The sequence below is a fragment of the Pithys albifrons genome, chromosome 2 (genome assembly GCF_047495875.1).
Source record: "Pithys albifrons albifrons isolate INPA30051 chromosome 2, PitAlb_v1, whole genome shotgun sequence".
In the NCBI taxonomy this organism is placed as follows: domain Eukaryota; kingdom Metazoa; phylum Chordata; class Aves; order Passeriformes; family Thamnophilidae; genus Pithys; species Pithys albifrons.
In genome coordinates, this window is record NC_092459.1 from 13,192,197 (window position 1) to 13,214,131 (window position 21,935).

General features: G+C 45.2%; 1 protein-coding gene across 3 annotated transcripts in view; it reads right to left on the minus strand.

Moving 5' to 3' along the window:
* Window positions 1-4,153: 4,153 nt before the first annotated feature.
* The window catches only part of GRHL1 (grainyhead like transcription factor 1), a 41,832-nt gene continuing 24,050 nt past the window's right edge, over window positions 4,154-21,935 (minus strand). For 2 of the 3 annotated variants that reach the window (XM_071548352.1, XM_071548351.1), the window contains exons 9-16: window positions 21,307-21,465; window positions 15,457-15,544; window positions 13,077-13,216; window positions 12,172-12,209; window positions 11,981-12,069; window positions 10,182-10,267; window positions 8,504-8,568; window positions 4,154-7,284 (exon numbers count right to left, since the gene is read on the minus strand). In XM_071548352.1, coding sequence (XP_071404453.1) covers window positions 7,170-7,284; window positions 8,504-8,568; window positions 10,182-10,267; window positions 11,981-12,069; window positions 12,172-12,209; window positions 13,077-13,216; window positions 15,457-15,544; window positions 21,307-21,465 — 780 coding nt within the window. In that variant the 3' untranslated portion in view covers window positions 4,154-7,169. The remainder of the gene's footprint in view (window positions 7,285-8,503; window positions 8,569-10,181; window positions 10,268-11,980; window positions 12,070-12,171; window positions 12,210-13,076; window positions 13,217-15,456; window positions 15,545-21,306; window positions 21,466-21,935) is intronic. The other variant, XM_071548353.1, reaches the window with a different exon arrangement.

Genomic DNA, 21,935 nt, shown 5'->3' on the forward strand with positions numbered 1-21,935 from the left:
TGTGAAGAGCAATTTGAGGCTGAACTTTCACAGTTCTGCTGAATGGGAAAGGCCATGGACTGGAGAGAAACACTGCTTTTACCCCAAAACCTTTCCCATGCACCCACTGATTTCCAGCCTCATGGCTGAGCCCTGGCCACAGATCCTTCTGCTCCACAAGCACCACCCCTCCTTTTCTCCCGAGTGATTGGCTGAAGTAAGCTGAGCTATGAATGCCCTGCCTGAATACCTTAACCTGAAGGTTTGGGCTTCCATTCAGTGCCAGGCTTGCCCAGCTGACTCCTTATTTTTTGCCTCAGCTCAGGTCAGGTCCTCCTTCCTTCATCAGGGGATGACATCCCAGTGCTGCTGCAGCCAGGCAGGTCCCCCCTGGCCAGATTTCCACCTGCTATCTCTGCATTTTATGGCATTCACATGGTCTGTCATGCTGTATTACATCTGCCTGAGTGCTGTCACCAGGGAGCTCAAATATGCTTCATAAAAGCCTCAAGATGTACCTTTGGAGCAAAATAACAGCAGGGTAATGGATAGATGTAATGCAGCGTGAAGAAAACCCTCAGGATCAGAGAAAGGAGGTTTTCAAAACAGGGCAATGGGAGGGAAATTCTGCCAAGGAATTAAATATAGCACAATTTGATGGTGTTGAGCATCGTTAACCCCAAGCACTTAAGAATTGAAAGATGGACCTGAAGAGAAAAAAAAAAGGCAAAGAAGAGTGATTTAGGGTCAAAACCATCATTATTTTTCTTCCTCTTAAGGCGTATTTCAAATTTCCTCTGCAGTTCCTGGAGGAAGGCTTAAAATTTTCCTTTTAAAAAGCCATGAAAGTCAGCATGGGCTCTTGGGTGTGCTGCTGGCCTCAGATGGGGCCCTGTTGTGGTCCCTGACCCCACAGCACATACAGATGAGCAGGGACAAGGTATGTTTCTACAGAGGTGTGATGGATTTGGGCCCTTCTGTCATCAAAACCATCACCCTGCTGAGCCTGAACTGCCACAGGCAACATCCCCCCACCCCTGCCAAGGCTGGGCTGGGGTGGGGGTCACTTACAGGCAAAGCTCTGAACAGGACTGCCAAGAGGTGCCAGCTCATTTTGGAATGGCCACATAGCACAGCAAGAGGTGATTTAAGCAGCAACAGACTTTTTTAGGCTTGGCATCACTGATTTTATAACTATCTCCTTTAGTCTCACGCATTACCCTGACCTGGGGCTTTGTAGGCAACAAGTCTCAACCAGCCTCTTCCCTGGAGCCTGGGCTCTTTTTTAAGCACACAGAGCAGAAGCAAGTGGGAGAGAAAGGGTTGGTTTAGGGCCCTTTGGGACACCCAAAAGATGGGGGACCCAGCACTGCTGCCTCTCAAAAGCCCTTGGCTAGTGCTGGTCAAAGCATTTCAAGCGGGAAGGAGCAGAGATTGCAGGGAGATGACCTGCAGAGCTGCCCACTGTGTTACTGCCCATTCCTGCACTCCTGTGCCCTGATCCCAGGCACCTGTCACCCCCAGGTAGGGCTGAGCATTGATTCTAGAGCAGTCCCTGTGACCAGCAGCTGCTCCAGTCAACACATCTCTCCAGGCAGGGGACTGGGTCTGCCTGGGCACATGCCAAAGGCTGGAGCAGGCAAGTTGGCTCAATCCAAACTCCTGGGAAGTGGCAGCAGGACTGCAACCTCTTTGCCCCAAACCACTGAGCTCAGAATCTGGGGATGAAGATTCAACAGTTTGGCAGGGTCAGTGCTGCCCAGCTGGGGCTCCACCCAGCTCTCCTCACCTGCGAGGCACTGACGAAACATAGGACTTGATTTCCCTGCTGCAGGGAACCATAGGATTCTATTCACCTGCCTCTGCCCATGTCATGCCACCCATCTCCAAATTTCACTCCTATTTACAGTGACTTTTCCAGCCTGCTGGCAGCAGCCACCCACACAGCACGTTCCATCACCCCTCGCTGCCATCAATCTATGAGCCCAGGGCTGTCTCTATCTCCAGGTATCAAATTCCCATGAGATACAGTTTTCCACTGTGATTCCACTCTTCAGAGCTGCTGGCAGGCTCAGTCATGCACCTTTCCTCTGCCTGGTGGTAGTGACTGACACAGGCCAGTGCCAGGCACGGGATGCTGCCCAAGATGACCGGCGCTGCAGCAGGGCCACACAAGTTCAGTGTTGCTGACGCTGGTCATCAGCTGGTATTTGCATGTTCAGCTGCAGCCTGCAGGATGACCATTCTGGAGAAATGGCAAAATAAATAATGCTCGAACCAGCAGGTGCACCAGCCATCCCATGAGCTGTGCGTGCAGGCAAATAGATCCATGGGGCAGTGGAGCACTGCCCTGAACAAACAGGAAACTGCAAGATGTGCCAAAAAACCTGCAATGCCACAGCAGCTACTGAAATATCGCAGGGAAAAAAAGAGAAAAAGCCAAAATACAGTCCTGTGAATGGTGCAAGGATGCCCCATGAAGAGCACAATGGTAAGGTAAGGCAGTCCGAGGACAAACAGCAAAACAAGTCTAAGTACTCATATATTGGACCAATTCATCTAATTGAGGTATTGCCTAAATATTGCTTAATATATAATGATTTAATAATAAGTCAAATAAAGTACAAACAAACCAAATAGATGACCATCTAGGTTCCATGCTCTTGCAAACCTCTGAGAAAAAGATTTTGCAATTAATAGATAAAAGCTTCCTCAAAAAGCTGGAGACTAATGCAGAATTAGGCTCTCCCATAAGAAAAGTCAGATTTTAAAATCTTAACCAAATGTTTGCAATATTAGAGCCCCAAGTAACACTCCAGGAAAGAAGCACAGATCTCCATGTAAGTCTGCCTGCCTTGGGAGTTCAAAGCAGCATCTTTGGGGACTCATCTTCGCTTCCTTTAAACTCACTTGAATAGAAAAGAGCTGACAGTGTGTCAAGAGGAGAAGGTGGGGGTGGTGCAGACATACATGTGCACACCACATAAAGGCTGAGGGCAATGATGGTATCACACGCCCAGGGGAGAGGGTAGCAGCCGTTTCAGTTGGCCCTGCAGCACATCCAGCCTCATGCTGAGGTTTGCTGTGAGATGCCACCATGCCACACGCGAGCTGTACTGGTGGAAAACCCCATTCAGTCTTTCAGTGAGCACCAACTCAGGTGGAAAAGACACAGGACATGGCCCAGAACTTGTGCATCACCCAAGGCACACCATGACTCACCAGATGACACACTGCAGCAGGTTCCTACATCTGGAACACAAACTTAGCAAGCTCAGTCCGCACAAGAACTACAAATAAATAAGGAAATAAATAAAAGTTTTACTGGCCTTTTCCTACCCTAGAAATCTTCTGCCACCCACACTGCTCCCCACCCAGCCCTGGGCATGTGGATGCAAGCCCAGTGTCTGGGAAGGTGCTGGCACAGAATCTGCCTCAGGACAGCACCCTACAACCGCTGCTGGGAAGCCAGCTACGAAAGCTTGTTGAGACATCTTCTGACAGGGAAAAAGAGATGAACATCCCTTCAAACACCATAACAGTAGGGTTATCCTGGAGATGCTAGTATGAATTTTGTTTTCAGCTTGGGAAAGTCAGTCTCTGCAGCTTCACCAGTGGTCCCCACACCACCCAGGAAGTGCCCATTAGGAGCAGTTCCTCCTGGAAAGACATCCACTACTCCTTGTAGCAATTGTGGGCTGGAAGTTACATGAAGCCTCGTGGACTGACAGCCAGGGACAGCTGCTGGCACCACTGTGAGCCCACACCTCCCCCTGCACATCTGCAGAGATGGCAGAGCCCATCCACAGCTGCACAGGGCCCAACAGACATCTCAGAAGGTGGCAATACCTCTCCAGCAGCGGCCATCAGGCATCACCAACTCCCTGCACACCTGAGCTTACCAATGGATGCTTTGCTTTCCTGACAAAGGGTCCTATGGAAACAAAATGCTGCACAGCTTCCGCACATGGAAAACAGTGTGTTGAAATAAAGCAGGGAGTGAGAATGGGACTGACCATTTCTTATAGGGCAATAACAGCAAGGCCAATGCTGGGATTTTTTTTTTTTTGCAAAGAAACACTAAGATATCATCACTGGGGTTTTAGATTCTCTGTCAAAGGAAAAAGGGATAAGAGCAGATGTGTTTGTTATATAAAAGACTCATCATTAGAAATGAACATAAAAAAATTTAATAGCTTGGTTTAAAATACATTTTCAATTAAAAAACAGCAGGCAAAACAAAAAAATCAGTTTCATAAAACATACATGACATTGCTGCTACTGTTTTAAGACCCGTGTCCCAGAATACCTTATAGTGGAAAACAATCGTCAGATTTAGTTCACATACTTCATTAAGCAGTAAAAAGAAATAACATTCATGTCAATCTTACCTCTATGGAGACTCTAAATCTACTTCCCTGACCCTAGACCAAGTTTCTGTAATAAAATTTCCATTTTCAATAAAAATGTGTAAATATATATGTATTCTATATATCAGGTTTAAAAAAAAATTCCCTTGCCATAGTAACATTATTCCCGTGACTGATGAAGGGAAGCCCAAGCGGCAGGTTGGTGTTGGCTGGGTACGAGTCCCGTGGCTGCTCTGCAGGTGGTGGATTCCTGTATGGGGTGGCATGTGTTGGCCAAGTCTCTTCAGTGTCGTGCTGCATTATCAGCCTCTCTCCTTTGAGCCCACGGGTACCGTCCACATGCCCAGTTATAAATGCATCCATGCGGAGTTTGCTCAACTCCAGCCACAGAGCAAAGAGGGGAGTACGTGGCACCCAGAGCATCATCAACCCTCTGCTGGGGCCCATCAATGGAGGAGGAGAAGGAAGGAGGGGGGAATGGAGTGGTCTATGAACCAGACCAGGATTGATTTGAATACAAAACCCAAAATACTGTATTTCATATAAATCATGAAAAAATAAGGTGGGGAGGGACTTCAAGTGGTCACCTAGTCTCCAGGACCAAGGGAGAATCATCTGTGACAGTACAAAGACACCCTTGCCCAGCCTGGCTCTGAAGACCTCCAATGCCAAACCACCACCTCCCTGGACAACCTGCTCTTCTCACTAGAGAAAACTGCCTCAACACTTGACCTGAAGTTCTGCAATTTACATTCACTACTACTGCGTGCCATGGATGGGGTCAACATTTTCACAGGCTGTTCCCATCAACCTTCCCTTCTGAACATAACCCATCACCAGCCAAATCATCCAGCCTTTCCTCTTCAGAAGCCACAAGCTCTGGCTGAAGGCCCAGATGGTCTGGCCTCTCTGAGACATCCAGTGGGGCCAGGCTCTGCTGGCAGGGTCCTGCACTCCAGTGGAGGCCTCAGCAACACAAAGTAGGGCAAAAGGTGGATCTCCAATTTCTTGCAGACCATGCTGCTGTTGATCAACTCAACATGACATTTGCCTCCCTCTTCCAAACAGCACCATGACAAAGCTGAACATCAGGTTATGATTTGTTAACCATCAAGTAGAATCATTAATTACTAAGTAGAATCATATCCTACTTTTCCAGACTATTTCTCCAGGCTTTTCAGGCTGTCCTTCATGTCCTAGCTGAGGCATGTGCAGCTTTGTGCTATCTAAAAACACTATAAAACCTCTTTCATGACCCAGATCCCAAGCAAAAGGTCTGACACTGGACCTAGCACTGGTGTTCATCTGCTCACCATGTAATGCAGGTTTTTGCCTTAGAGCAAAGTGCTGCTGTTTAAGTGCTCCTCTCTCACTTGCTACTAACCAGAGGGTGCCTTTCCTTCATAAGCATATTCACACAATGAGTAAATAGTGCAGAACAGTATTTTTTGAGGTGTGTGGCACTCCCAGCTGGGGCTAGGCTCAGGATGCCTGCTACCAGCAGAGTTTGGTCTTTCCAGTTCAGAAGCAGGTCTATGCAATGTACATATACCAAGAATGCACAACCTGCTTGAAGGCTCTACTCCCCACTAACACCTGGCCTGCTGAGCCAAGATGCCACCTTTCTCCCTCAAAAGTCTTGCCTTGCTTTCCAGTTGCTGACATCCTAGGATTGTGCAGGCTGGCACCAGCCCATGGGTTCATCCAGCCTGAGCTGCTGGTGTGGGCAGCATCTAGCTGAGCCTTAAGTACACTGCTACAGAAAAAAAATCCACTCTCCAGGAGACCTTCTTCCTGATCCCTAGAAGTAAGACTTCAAGGGAACTGCATCTGCTCAGCTCCTCTTGAGATCCAACTCTCAGACTTGGCGCAAATTACCTCCCAGAGTACAAAAACCTCAGCTGTTTCAAAGCGGCAGTTTGTAAGTGAAGCCAGGATTGCCATTGCCTGGCTGTGCAGGAGGGTTTAGGAGACAGCCAGTACCTTTTTACTACCACACAGGAAGATCCATGTTGAACAAGCAGGTCTCTTGTGCCTCCTGTGAACGTACAAACGTGTGCTCACCTTTGGTGCATGTTAAGGGTTTGTCCATTTTTAAATATTTATCTTAAATATGTTTTCTGTATATGGCATCCTTTTAGATGGGCTTCATTGCATATATTCACGGTATATACAGAACACCATATTTTATATATATTATATATCACTTGTATGTACACATTTACAAACCTTCAAAAATATATTGCACTTATATACAATATAGCTTCATCTGATGAGAGTTCACACAGTTACTAAGGTGAGTTCTTCATAAGCAAGGCAGTTTTACATTCCCCCCAAATGACACAAGTGATTTCAACAGTCTGCCCTGGTCACAAGTAAACATTATAATGACTTTTCTCCAACCTGGATGCAACTCCTACTAGTATCAATTAGTAGTTTTGCAGCTCTACCTAGCAGAAAACAGTCCAGTAAAATGGTATTAGCTGATAACGGGCTCAAACATGGTCACTGAATAGATAAATAAGGTATCACCAGTCTAAAAGGCCCCTCCCTGTTTACTAGTGTTTTATACACTAGCATAAATATATACATGTTCTCCATTTAATGGCAGATCTTTGCTTGCTCATTTCAAGTGCAAATAAGGTCATGAGCAAGAACAGAAACACAAATGTATTAAGCAAAACCACTGCTCTGCTCCCCAGAACAAGTCAACACATGGCTTTCTTCTGGAGAAAGTCATTAGTGTTTTGTCAATGCATTGAATTATGGGAAAATGTTCACTTGAGACCTTTGTTTAAAATCCACAGAGGATTTGTGATCTTAGATCTCGGTCAGAGTGAGCTTGTAAGATCCTCCAACTTCTTCAATCTGCAACTGGAAGGTATCTTCATTAGAATAGTGTTTCACAATGTTATCATCCATGTTGACCAGAATTCTGGAAAAATAGAATAGACCAGACATATTACAGTTCTAAATACCAAAGACAGCAAAGGCACCCTCAACTTCAGAAAGTCTGAACTATCCAGGGGTGACACAAGATCCTTGCTCACCTCTCTCTGACTCATTGCTTCCTATGGCAGATCTGGCTGTTCTTACCCAAAGTGCCATCAAGGCTTGCAGCTACACTTCTCAGGGTCTGAATGGAAAGGATAAATCTGGATCCTGGACCAGTGAGGGAACAAGATCTTGGAACTGGCAGAAATCCTTCTGAAGCTGCACACACTTGGGGCTCTGAATTGGTTTGCCTGACAGTTATGAACTATCAGGACAAAACCCTACGGAGCTAGTTGTGAAGAAACCACCGATACTTGGCCTCTTCTTCCATTGCCAAAAAGGTCAATACCAGCACGTTTGTGTGTGCGCGCGTACACACACACACACACACACACACACACACACACACACACACACACACACACACAGAGCTGTGCTTAGCAGTGGTTTAGGTACAATAAATTCTAAACTTTTGCAGCTATTCTGGTGGGGTAATTCTGCCATGAAAGCACAACCCTTGAAGAATGTAATTTTCTGGCCAGAGGGGCTTTGGTGAAGGAGCTGAGACACCAAAGAGACTTGAGAGAAAATTCAGGAGAATTACTAAGAAATTAAAAGGCAAGACAGAGGTGGATAATGTTCAGGAACTCAATTATTTATGCTACAGAATAAAAAAATGGTGGAGTGTGGTCTCTGCGAGAAACAGACACTCCACAACAAAGTTCTCTTCAATTTATCCCACAAAAAGACAACCAGAGCTTAGTAATTGTAGCCAAATGCAGATATAGTTGGCACAACCAGCAGAACAATTTAACATGGGTTGAAGGAGGTTCTTCATCACTGGGAGTCTTTAAACAAACTGAACTCATCTTCCTTTGACACGATCAGCTCCGGTTCAAGTAACAATTAGCTCAGAGAGGTTCCGTGACTTGTATTTACCCAGGAAGTCAGACATCTTTCTATAGGACTCTTCCTATAGTCTTCCAGTCTTTAGCTCTGTGAATGATGTTGGAGTGCACACATGTTGTGTGCACACACACATAACTGCAAAGGGCATTCATATACATGCAGTGTATGAGGAATAATAAAGCAGACCTGCCTACAGGTTTGAAAAAAGGTGTTCCCATTCTTAAGCAGTTGTTGCATAGGTACATACTCACCCTTTTTTACATTTTTTGAAGATTTTTCCTATTTTATCAAAAGGAACATCATACTTGTCAGATATCTACAACAAAAGAAAGCATTGGTGAGGCAAGGAGACTGCTGGCAACTGTCTTCCCCTTTCTATTTTACAGAAAGGAACAAAAAAACCCCAAAAAATCAAAGCCTGCAAATGAAGACATCTGCTCTGCAAAGCCAACACTAAATCCTGAACTGTAGTGTAAGCCTACAGATGAGAGTCCCTTCTCTGCAGTTTGCCAACTTCTGTGAAAAAAATTTAATTATGTTTGAAACCTGGCCACTGACTTCTCACACTGCAACCTCCTGCCCCCACACCCTAAAGCCAACACATTAAAACCCCACTCCACATCCTGACTCTCATTCTCTCTTTGCTGTCTGTTCTCTTAGCATACTGAAACCCATTTTTAAATTTAGTGTCAGAAGGATGAAGTGAAAACTAATCATGACAGTGGCTGGTGCAGGAAGAAAATAGCAGCAGAGTGAAGCTCTCTGCTGCTAAGGGCACAAGGTGATCAGAAACATTCCCCTTACCCAGCAAGGTGACGTCCATGTGAAACCACAGCCACTGATCATGGCACCTCACTGCACTCCAGAAAGTCAGGAGGTCAGTAACCTAAGCCTGGTTTACTTTGGCAAATTGCTCCAGCACACCAACATCAGTGCCAAACCAATATGCTGTGTCGGCATGCAAAAGCGCGGGAGTTTCCCCAAGCTACAGCTGTGAGCTCTTGGCTCCTTGTTTTAAGAAATCCAAGTGAAACAACAAAGGAACGCCTTCATTTCAGGACCATGGAGTAAGGGAGGACTTCACAGCCTTCAATCCCTCTCTCCATTAGTCCCCCACCTCCAGCTGCCTGTTCTGGCAAAGCCTTAAAGACAGGAAGAGATAAAGATTCTGGTTACAGAACTATCTCTACATCCCAAAGTTAATGGCAAGACCTGCCTGTACAGCCCCAAAGCTCCTGTTCTCTGAGCATCAAGGAGGCATTAGTCACAGAGACAGACAGAAACATCAGTTTTGAGCTCCTGCCAAACATCACACCATTCCTTGAACTTAAGTTCTGTATTTCCCTGGCACTGCAGCAGCAGGAATAGTGGAAGGCTGTTCTGGAAGTCTAGTACCAGAACAATTTCACACATGTACACAGATATATATGAGTCTTCAATCACACACAGAAGCTGGGACTCAGAGCTCTGCATTACTGGCTTACAAAATGAGAGGAGAGGACCCCAAAACAAGGCTTTGAAAGACTGAAACAAACCCAAGCCACTGAACACATTTTGGAAATCACTCCTTCGTCTAACTAAAACACCCACTCTGACAAGAGGAATATTCAGACATCAAGTCTGACATACCTGGATTTTCAGGAAGGCTTCTTACACCCAGACCCCACAGGTGTGGGGAAAGGTGCTTAGAAGAGAAGCTTCCTGAAGTCCCTTAATAATGAATTAAAATGTTACTTATGGTAGTTTCCATGTTATTGAAAGGAAACCAGCCTTATTCTTCCTATTCAGAAGAGTTGCAATATGTGGACGCAAGCTGCAATTGAGAGTCTGACTTCTGTGACTGTCCAGTGTGTCAGGATTGGGTAGCCAGGACTACACTTGCTCTTTCTACGTGGGAAACAAGGACTACAAAACAAACTCATCACTTACTGCTTCCATTAGGCCTTTCAGAGACGGTGTCTTTAACATTAGCGCATCAAAGACTTCCTCTGACTCTTTTCGGACATACAGCAACACTGAAAAGCAATTTGGAGAGAGAAGTTAACTGTGTAGTTGCTCCTCAGAAAAGATCTGTATCCCATAGTGGCTAAGCACATAGTGACACACTGAGGATCTTATGAAGAGATGGACAAACATACATTCAATATACGTTGAAGACTGCACCACAGACAGGCACAGCTAGGTTAGCTCAAAACATACTTTTTGCACATGAAGCTATTGCACGCTCAAGCATCTTTACTGTCAAAATACCTTCATATTTCCTCTATTTGGTTATTGTCTCTAGTATTGGAAAAAGGGTCATACTTGAAATACAGAAAGGAGGAAGACAAAACACAAACCTTTAAGACTCTTGGGTTCCTCCACATCTCACTGTAAGACTTTGCACAATCAATGATATGACAGATGCTACCACACCAGCTGAAGCCATCCTGGCCACCTTGTAATTTTTAAAAATTTATTTGTACACTCCTCTGCTCCTCCAAGCCGTCTCATCTCTCTTCTTACCCCTTGCTGTGTTTCAGTAATACTCATACCAGCACAGCTGACATACAATGCAGGCTTGGTCCCCTGCTAGGAGGGGAATGAAGGAGTGAGAAGCCCAATTAGGTAAGCACCTCTAGCGTTCTCAAGCTAGCTCGGAGTCACAGCACGTCACATCAGCCTCATTAAAAACTGAATTAAGGCAAGAAAGCTTGGACTTTTAACAGCTTTGCTGTCTTTAATCCATCTTCTAATGACTAGGTATTGCAGCCTGGATTCTTTGTAGGGGTTCATCAGCCACAGCTTTGACACACCTGCAACATGGAACAATTACTGGCATTTCTAATTGAACAAGGTGAACTCAGGACAGCACAGCACCTTGATGCATTTCCTCTGCTAAAGGCAGGTTTAAAAAAGAAGGCCTGTAGATGTAAAAAAAGAAGACAGCACACACGCTCTCAGTTATAGCACAGGTCAGATGACACCCAGTCAAAAAAATCCCATGGGTCTTGTTTTATGGCATACAGAAACACAAAAAAACAAGAAGTCTGACTTCCTTTTATAAAATCCATCCTTCCTTACTAGTTTATCCAGAATACATAAGCACAGCCCCATTATGGTCAGACTTGCTAGACTTAACCTTTGCTGCAACACAAGTTCAATCCTTCAAGCCTTGTTGTGGTCGTTCCACTTGCCATCAAGCAAGTACACCATCTGCACCACCCAAAAGGGACCTCATGTCCCCTTCCACAACACCACAGCAACATCCAGACCCACATGAAATTGCAAAGATTGAAACCCAGTTAAAATTAGCAGAATATTCTCTTAGCCCATTTTCTGGCACCATGAAAGATGCAACAGTCTTATACCCAGAACCAGTTCTTGGATATTGCTTGAAGTCCTGGAGCAGATTTCTGGAGTATTTTGTAGTAGATTACACAATAAATTCTGTTCCCCTACCCACTAGGGAGACTAGTAGACTGCTCACTTCCTCTTGACTTTCTTTCCATACAGGTTCAGAGCCAATTAGTGTCTGAGTTTACAGAAAACCCCAAAAATTCTGACATTGTAAAAGATATGCAGAGCTGAACGACACCCTGATAACACAAACTGTCACTACTCAAGGTCAGAAAAATCAAGCCAAAGTATACACCAATATAAATTAAAGCACTCTTTAACCTCAGATGTATCTCTCTATCATGATGGACAAATACTCAAACCTTTCAGCCTCTGAAAGAAGAAAATACCTCTTTTTGGCTCTTCTATTCTGGACATCTTATTCGGAGTAGCAATGAAGTCCTCTTCACCAATATAAGCTCCTCTCTTCAGGTTGGAGCTGTCATTGACAAGGCAAAAAGTCAGCAGTTGAACAACTATAGGGACTTAGCCCTCTCCTGGAGGGCAAGATGTCAGGAGGCTGAAGAAGGGCAGTTCTTACCTTTCCCCCTCCAGTTCTTCTGAAGCAACAGGAAGAACCTTTCAAAACCAAGGAGAAATTTTGTGAAAATTTAATCCAGAACTAGAACTAATTTCCTTTTATAATCTTTCAATCCTGTATCAAATACACACTTGCTCAATCTTCCAAAAGGCAGTAAGCATCTTCTGTACCTTTTTTCATAAAAAAGATTAAAGGATCTCAAATGAGAGAGACAGGAACGAAGAAGAGCTGACATGCTTTCTACCTGGACTGTTGTAAAGCCTTCTGACAGACCTCAGCACTAGGGCCTTTGTAGGAAAACATGCAGAAATGTCAGCCTTATGGATACAAGTTTATTCTCCATCCCTGCTAGTTTAGACAACACTCTTTAAAAAGTATGGTTTAGATTATGTCAGAGTGTGCCAGAACTCCCGGCACAGGAAAGCTCAAGATTTTGAAATCTGGCTGCACATTAATTTTTTCTCTTCTGGTTTCCTGTGAGCTGGAACTTTCCAGGAACACCGAGGCAGGGCACTCTGGCAGCAGATCAGAGAGCTCACACAGGTTCCACAGGATGGATTCTCACCCTGCAGCAGGAGGATGAAGGAGCCTGTGCTGTACAACAGCACACCAGGATCCCAATGGACATTACAAGGGAAAACCAACCTGCAGTTCAGTCAGTGGAGATGCTATGGAAAAATCCTTTCAAGTTCACAGAAACTGGACTTCTTAGGAAAATAATTTGATGAGAAAACATACCCAGTTAACTCCAGCCAATGCACCTTAGAGCAACAACCCCTGCTCACATGAGACTCAGCCTGTATCTGATTACAGCATTGATGCAGACAGTCTGACATTTCATATGTAGGTGTGCACACACAGCATCCCAGAGCGTCCTCATTCCCACGTCCACAAGCTTTACTTACATGAGCTCCACGCTGCAGGTTTGCAAAGTGAACGTCAGGAATAAACAGGACAGGCTGAGTGTCTAGATCCATGAACGGCTTGAAGATGGTGATGTCTGTACGTTTGTGTGAAGGAAGCATGGGCACTTTGACATCAGAAACTGCAGAGACAAACATCAGAAAAAAGGATGGTGAAGGTCCTGATGGGGCTGTGGCTTCTCTTCATCATTTAAAGGCATATATGCCATTGAACAAGGGTACTCAGTAGTTAGGGTGAAAGCAAGACGCTCCTGTAGTTAAGGGAGTTTGAACTTGGGTTGTCTCTCTCTCAACTGAGGGCCTGGGCCCTGAAGAAATAGCTGTTTCACAAAGTAGTAAAGGTTTTCTCTAGCTCTCCAACTGAGATGCTTGACTTTTTTCAGGTGTATTAAAGAGGATGGAGAATAATCCAGTCACTCAACCCAACAGAGGAATCCAGGTCTTCCATGTACCAAGCAAACCATGTAAACAGAAGGTAAAAGCTAGTCCAAGCTTCACCTTTTCCCTGTCCACTCCCTCAAAAGCCTGCTGGTGTTCCCATACCAGGAAGGAAGGACAACAAAGGGAGAACTTGCAACTCACATGGTCCCAGTGGCAGCCTCTCAAGAGAGAGAGCACCACAGAAGCACTACCTGTTACAGAGGTAGTGCAAATAGGGGGTTTTGCAAGTTGCTACATTTAGAGTTACATTTTGATTCCACACTTTCAGGTTTCACATTTTGGTTCATCTCAGTGTTCACCCTGGTCACCTCAAGCCGCCAAATCCTACTCCATGCCCTACAAGAACCAGGACTGTCCCCTGTGGAGCACTTTGGCTCTCAATTCACTAGCTGATGTGACACAAGCAACTAAGAGGACAGACTTCAACCACAAAGCCTCTCTTGGAAAAGAGTGAAGCAGGAGATGCCTTGAATTGCACTTCAGACATATTTATGTCAAAATACCACAGCTGAAAACTTCATTTTATCAAGCAGAAACATATTAATTTGGGGTCAAATCAACTGCAAAGAAAAAAGTGTTTTGCAAACAAAACCACTTCATTTCTCACATCCTCAGTAGCAAATACACTTTTTACTCCTTGAAAAACTAATTTTTTTAAAGATTAATCAATCCGTGTAAAAGTAACTTGACAAAAAGCCACCAACTATTTTTGCTGTTGATGAGTTTGTGCACACATGGCATTTGTGATCCTGCAGGTGGGTATAACAGCTTATGGCTTAAAGGAATCAAAAACTCCCCATACGAGAACTAAAGAGCAAAGGATCACACTTTCCAGGAAAATAAGAGTCACATCAGGCTAAGCCCAAGCCTAGAAAATTAATATTGGAAAGTAGTTTTTGTAAAATCACAAGATCCTGGAAACATGTACTGAAACTGCGCTCCCTTTCCAGCCGTTGCGCAAAGGGCTGTGGCAGCAATCCTTTGGGAGCCTCTGGGGATACTTCATTTGTGAAATGCTAACAGTGTGCTAAACCTACCTCTCACCATGTACTTTGGGGAAAAAACAAAAACCCAGCCCTTTCCACAACTGCCCTTGAGCAAATGGGTTCCCTTGTAACATTATCTTCTTCTGAAGCTGCTCCAGCAGCCTGTACCTGCTGCGTCAGGAATTTCCTGCCTGACAAGCTGTGAGGCGCCTGCTTGTTGAACCAGTCGGGCTGTTAATGGCACAGGGAGCAGAGCAAGTGAGAGCACGCACCTGCCCCGAGCAAACAAAGCACAGGGACATACATGTTCCTCTAAGCAGCTCTGCTGGTGAATAACTAGTCACCCAAACACAGTGTCTGTCATCTGCAGCAGCTGAAGGAAGAGGCTCAGCAGGATCAGCCTTTACATACCAAGGTGCCGAGGTCTCTACATCATCTATACTGAAGAAATTTGGAAACTACACTAAGGACCACTTTGCTCTAGAAGAGTGAGCATAGGGCCGAGAGGCTGGAGGCTCAGCCCCAAGGCTGCCAGTGCTTTGCTGAAGAGTCGTAAACACATTTGTAAAGTAAGTTAAAAGCCTAAGTTTAGGATAAAGCTGGAAACAATTGGACAGATACAGTTGTCATTGCCACCTGGATCTGTGGGGGCTCCAGCAGTGCCCAAAAATCCCTTCCTCACCCCATCACTTCAACTGCTACAACCCACACCTGACTGATTACACAGCAGGACCCTGTCTTGGACAGAAAGAACTATGCAGGATGAACTCCTAAGCCACCCGGTGTGTTGCAAAACACAACTCCATCCACAACTGCTTAAAACAAGCACTGCTCTGGATGGGAAAAATTGACTTAAAAGAGTTCTACTGCACAATCTATTTGTAGCCAAAATGAAATCTAATATTTAAAATACCAGTGGAATAATTTCTACTTACAGGCATTCAACTGAGAGCTGGGATCAGTGCACTTGCCTTTTCTTTTGCTTTGCTTTCGTTCTTCATCCCTGATCTTCCTCTCTGCCCCCTGTCAGACAAGAGAATAAGGGAAAGAGGGGAGAGAGATTGAGAGAGAGGGAGAAGGAGGGAAGGAGGGAGAGAGAGTTTTTAATTTTTTTTATGTTTTTTCAGCTGAAGTGCCAGGAACACCAGTTCTTCCAGAGCTATGTTTGTGGAGGTCAGCTCCACAGTACCTGAGCTCTAGGTTTGCCAGAATGCACCAGCTTTGAGATATGCTTACTTTTGAGTCCTGTCATCTATTGAAATCCAACAACCATACCTAAGATGCAAAGACTTACTTTTCTTTCAAGTCAGATGGAGATGTGATGACAAAAGATACCCACAGCTATAGTAATTGTATAAACTGTGAGATAAAAACATAGCTGAAGTGTTTAAAACAATATAAAATTGCAGGTTGCCTCAATTTAGGAGATCACTTGATTGATCCTATCCATAGAAGTCACACCATGCTTGGATCACCAAGTGCAAGTTACCTTCCTGCACGTCTCACACAGAGCCTGCAGCGGTTGTATCAGCCCCTCCACTGATCTTAAGCTGCAGACACGCATCCTCTTTTAAAGCAGGTATTACTTCTGCTCTTTTCATCAGGGCCAGGCCTTGGTGGAATGCAAAGATCCCTAACTTCATGCCTGTACTGCTCCTGGCCTTCAAACCAAGTAGCAGTGGGGACAGTGCCATATTTTCTGTAAGGTACAGACAGCTAGGATAGAGATGGAGAAGGAAGAAGATTTGTGCTGGAATGGCATTATTTCATCCAGCTTGTCTCAGACCTCACATGTGACTGTGGGTTAAGGCAGGGATGTCACATTGCCAGTTCCACAAGGTGATAAGCCCACAGTAGATCCCCAACATTCAGTCCTGGTGCTACCACCAGATTACTGCCCAAACTGGTATACTCGAGTTCTACCTGTCTCCCAACAACCTCCTGCAAAGCAGGGTAAAAGGTAACAGTTATCTGGCCACAGGAAGCCATTATTTCTCATTCCCACCCCTGCAAAGCTGACATAACACACCCACATCCTCACATGGTGCTGGAGGAAGAACGGATTAGCTATAGCAAACAAGATGGAAAAATGACAGGGCCATGGGATTGGGAATTGGTGCCTAACGGTGCACAGCATGGGAGAAGGGGAACAGCCCTCCTTACCTCCACTAAATCAAAGCTCTATAGGGTATCAGGTTGCCTATACCTGCTAGGTAGCAGGGGGCATATCTGCACTAGCAATAAGAAGGAAAGTTCATCAAGATATTTAATGAACATTAACATGTATCATCTTTTCTCCCACCTAATGACAGGGACACAAGCAGCTTCAGGCAGCTACTGTGAGAAATAAAAAGTTACACATGAACACACAGACATTGCCAGCTTTGCTTTACCCCATAAAGCTGATACAGCCCACTACAGTGAAGAAATCCCACCTAAACCTCAGTAGAGCTGGACCTGCACCGCTCTGTGACTGCCCCTACCAGAATAGTCACAACATCTCAGCTTGGAAGATCAAATTTGCCTCCAGACTTGATTTTTACCTTTCATGTGGAAATAATAAAGTTCTGCTACTCACACACTGTACTACAGGACAGCACCTGCTTCCTTGGAGAGAACATGCTGATCCAACAAGAGCACATGTTTTGAGAAAACCTCTACTCTCTCATTGCCTGCTTGAAAGCCAACTGGATCCAGGCTACTGGGGCTCATGTAAACACATCTCAAATTCCACATTAAAAACCAAGTTATGTCTTGGTAACAGGCTTTTCTGCCTTGCCAGGAGAGATGCTTTTAAACTGAAAGGGGGAAATTTATTCTGGAAAGAAGGAAGAAAACTTTTTATGACAAGAATGATGACACTGTAACAGAAGCTGGGGATGCCTCAACCCTAGAAGTGTTCAAGGCCAGGTTAGATGGGGCTTTGAGCAACAACCTGGTCTAGTGGAAGGTATCCCTGCCAATAGCAGAGGTGTGGACTACAAGACCTATAAGGTCCAACCCAAACTATTCTGTGATCATGCAACTGAAGGAACAGCCTCCATGTTGCTGCCCACCCTATCTCCAGCTGCCTTGCACGCAACTCCCTCCTTCCAACAGCATCTCATTCACTTGTTCCTACCATCCCATAAAAGCCTTCCCACAGCACTGCCCATCACTCCCAGAGTAACAGCAAATCCCAGAGGGCAACATGAGCTGTAGCCTTTGAAACTCTGTATTTAGTTTTCCTCCTGTGGATGCATTTTACAGCAGCAAAGGTCTTCTTCCTCTAGGACAGGTCAGCCCCATCCCTGCACAGCCTAAATATTGCTGATACAAGCCTGAGTGATGCTTGTACCATCACATGGAACAGGATGATGTCTTGACACTCATAAGGCTTTACTCGGGTCTTGAAACCACACAGGATTAGATGAAAACCAAACATCTCGGGCAGCTGTGGAGACCCTTTCCACAGAGAGAACGCAAAGGAGAAGATCGAAACACATGAAGAAACTCGTCTCAGACACAGCAGACAATAAGTAGAAATATGTACCAACAGCTTTCCCTTACACCCAAGCATGGGAACTCTCCTCCTTCACTGCTTCCCTGTGTAAAGCCCCCCCCCTTAACATTAACTAAACTGTCTGACCTTCCATAGGGTATCTATCGATTTGTGCACATAGAGACAGCAGAGGATTGCCACACTGCTGTCTGGTTCAAAGTCAGTTCAGGTGTGAAGTACAAGCACGACCTTGACAAAGGAGTTGAGGACACAGACACAGAGCTGTCCCTGTAAGGCGGCAACAGCATCACCATTTTCTGCTGCTTTTTTTCCCAATAGACCTCCACACTATAGGCTTGGACCTACATAGAATGAACATGGATAACAGAATTTCTGTGGGTAAGAGTGGCCACATGAGGACAAACGTATTCAAGACTGCAACAGGTGTAGATACTACAGTAACAGTGGTCCTGTAAGCATTCAAAACCAGCTTACTTACTACCTAAATTCAATGCAGGGCAGAAAATAGGTGCTCCTTCTGAAATGCCAATGCTTTTACAGGAGCCTGGAGCAAGCAGCAGTGTTGAGAATGTTGGGTTTGTGTGGCAAGACTTTGGTGTGGCAGTTTGGGGGGCAGCTTTTGAGAGACGTTTATTCTAAGAAGCAATTTCCCTCATGCCCAACAGAACTGATGCCAGTTGGCTCCAAGACAGACCTGCCACTGGCCAAGGCCCATCAGCAACAGTGACAGTGCCTCTGGACTCGTGAATTTAAGAAAGGAAAAACCCCTCTGTGCAGCAGCAGTCAGAAGAGACAAGTGAGAATAAATAAGAGAAACCATCCTGCAGACACAATGGTCAGTGAAGGAGGGGCAGGAGGTGCTCCAGGTGTCAGAGCTGACACTTCCCTGCAGCCTGCAATGTAGACAAGGGTAAGACAGGCTGTACCCCTGCAGACCATGGAGGTGCATGGAGGAGCAGAGACCTACCTGCAGCCCATGGGGGAGCCGATGCCAGAGCAGGTGTATGCCCAGAACAGGCTGTGAATTTGTGGGAAGCCCCTGCTGGAGCAGGATCCTGTCAAGACCTGTGGCCCCATGGAGAAAGAAGCTCACGCTGGAACAGGTTTGTTGGCAGAACTCATGACGCTGTGGGGGACCCACACTGGAGCAGCCTGTTCCTGAAGGACTGTACCCCTTGGAAGGGACCTACACTGAAGCTGTTTGTGAAGAACGGCATTCTTTGGGATGAACTCACTCTGGAGAAGTTTGTGGAGGGTTGTCTCCCATGTGAGGGACCCACACTGAAGCAGCAGGGGAATAGTGAGGAATCCTCCCACAAGGAGGAAGGAGCAGCAGAGATGTCATGAACTAATTGCATCCTCCATTTCCCATTCCCCTGCAATGCTGCTGGGGGAGGAGGGAGAGAATTTGGGGGTGAAGTTGAGCCCAGGAAGAAGGGAAGCGTGTGTGGGGTGAAGGTACATTTAGATTCAGTGTTAATTTTTATTATCTTGTTCAGATTTTGATTGGTATTTCTCCTTCATTCCTTCCTCTTTTAACTCATGTATGATTCACAAAGTGCCTAGAGGAATAAATCAGGAGAATAAGTCAAAAATTCCCAAAGAAAATAAAAAGATGCACTGGCATTACTGTACTACTAGATTTGCTGAAATTTCTGGTGGACTCCACTGGTTTTCTTCAAGCTATGTACTGACTACACATCTGCCTTTTTATTAACTGATTTGTCTTACTAGCAGTAGCACAAGCCTGTCAGTTCTTTTAGCATGGTGCCAGTAACTGACTGGACAAGTCATGAGCAGCAGATCCCCCCTTCTCTACAGCAAGGTTATATTCACTGTATTGCAGAGAATAGAGGCTGTAACACACAAGACTCCAAGATTACTTTGATGAAAGAACTTTAGATGACACTTGTGCCTCAGACTTATCTTAAAGAAAATAAAAAAGAAGGGGAAAAAAGGCCTGAAGAAAGCCCATGAGACTCAAGCTTCTTAGGCTTACTGGCAAGTCTTTAGGATGGCTGTGGAAAAGTCTTTGCTACCTCCCTGTAAATTCTTTGCTGAAAGCATCACAATGGAGGCAGCTGCAGGCAGCTCTCCCAGCCATGCAGGAAAGCAGAGGGGCCTATTTAAAGGCTTTATAGATGGACATGGCAGGGTGAGTCCATAGGATGCTACAGCGGGGGCACAGTGCAGAGGGCTCTGCAGCTCTGTATATTTTGGGAGGTAGATGGAGGCAGAAAAGTGGTGCACAAAGTGAATCACTGGGTCAGTATCCTAGGGGATCACCAGACAACACCACTCAGTGGGACCAGGGCAAAACCAGCACAGGACTGGAGAGTGGGGGTTACAAACTGCCTGTCAGACCCCCAGCTGCACAGAGGTGTTTGAGATAACCACTTGCAAGAGTTCATCCTAAGAAGACAGAGTTTGGATTCAAAGAATGAGAGGCCATAATCAAGCAGGATACCAGCAAAACAGGAAGTCAACATGGTTCACAGCAATCAAAAGAAGGACTGGGGAAGTCCAGGAAGCATTTATCTCAGCCTAAAACAATCTTAGTCACTCTGGAAATAGCAACATCGCACACTACTTGCCCTGATCCTTCAAAAGACTGCTCAGGCAGCTACAAGTTAGTGAGAAATATCCTTTCTTTGCAAACTCAATTAAGCTTTTACAGCTACTTCCAGCTCATTTCCTACTGTTTTTTTCACAGCTTCTGGTGAACAGTGGCTTTGGGAATGGCGTCAATTGTCTGTGCACTGAAGGGGTCAGGCAGAGCAGTCAAATTTCAGGACTCATCCAGCTTGTAAAGGGGCTTTGCTATGCTGCTGTATCTCACAGTGATACATTTTCTGTTCACAACATCTGCAAGTTACTGATTTGGGGTTCTTTTTATAAAAAATGCAGTAAGAACACACAAAAATTTAATAGGATCAACACAACACAGCTTGGGCAAAAAGACAACCATTGGCAGTGATTCCTCCTAATGAAGGTACTCCACAGGACTCCCCAGTGTCAGTCTGCCACTGACTGACCTTTCGCCAAGGTCAGTGCTCAGGAACACTTCTCAGCACTCCAGCATTTTAAGAGCAGCAAATTTATAACATCTATGAGCCAAGTAGAAGGGGTTGAAATTTTTTCCTTGCAAAGGCTAAACACAGACAGGACTTTTCAGTGAGCCAAAATAGGAAGCAACAAAATTAGGGAGAGATTAAAAAGAAAAGCTGCTAAGCTGTGGAACAGCCTTTCCCAAACGGTCACTAGCACGTTGACCCAACCTTACCTTGTCGCAGAATACTTTAATTTGGCAGTAGGCTCTGTGGACAGGTTTGTTACTCCTGTTATTGTAGCTGTAGGTGTCAATCTGCAGATTCAAGGGCAGGCCTTTAACTCCCTTCTGAGAGGAGAAGTCTGTGCTGAGGCAGTTCACAGAAATGAAAACCTGCAGAAGAGGAAAGCAGCACCCATGAGTAGTGACACACAGGTTCCTGGCTGACCACCAAGCAAGGGACTACTGAGAGTGCTAAGACCTAAATGCTGGTCCTTGCCACTACAAGCAGGATCTTCTTTCTTCCGAGGCACCACATAAAATTCCCAAGAACCAGCACAACATTCTTAAGTCTTTATATAAGCCATTAGAGAGGGAAAAGCCACTTTGTTCAGAATAGATTTCAACGAACTCTCCAAACTTTAGGAAGATGCCACCCATCTTTCCTAGATTCTTCCATCCAAGGCATCTCAAATATCATAAAATTTTTAGCAGAAGGAATCCTCCTATACTCAATCCTCACTGCTCTGTGTTTATTACCCTGTTAAGGACACAACCATGCTCTGAAAAATTTGTTACTTTGTGCAAGTTAAAACAAATCTTTTCCTGAGTTTTACATAAGCTGTTGCTACCACAGCTTATGC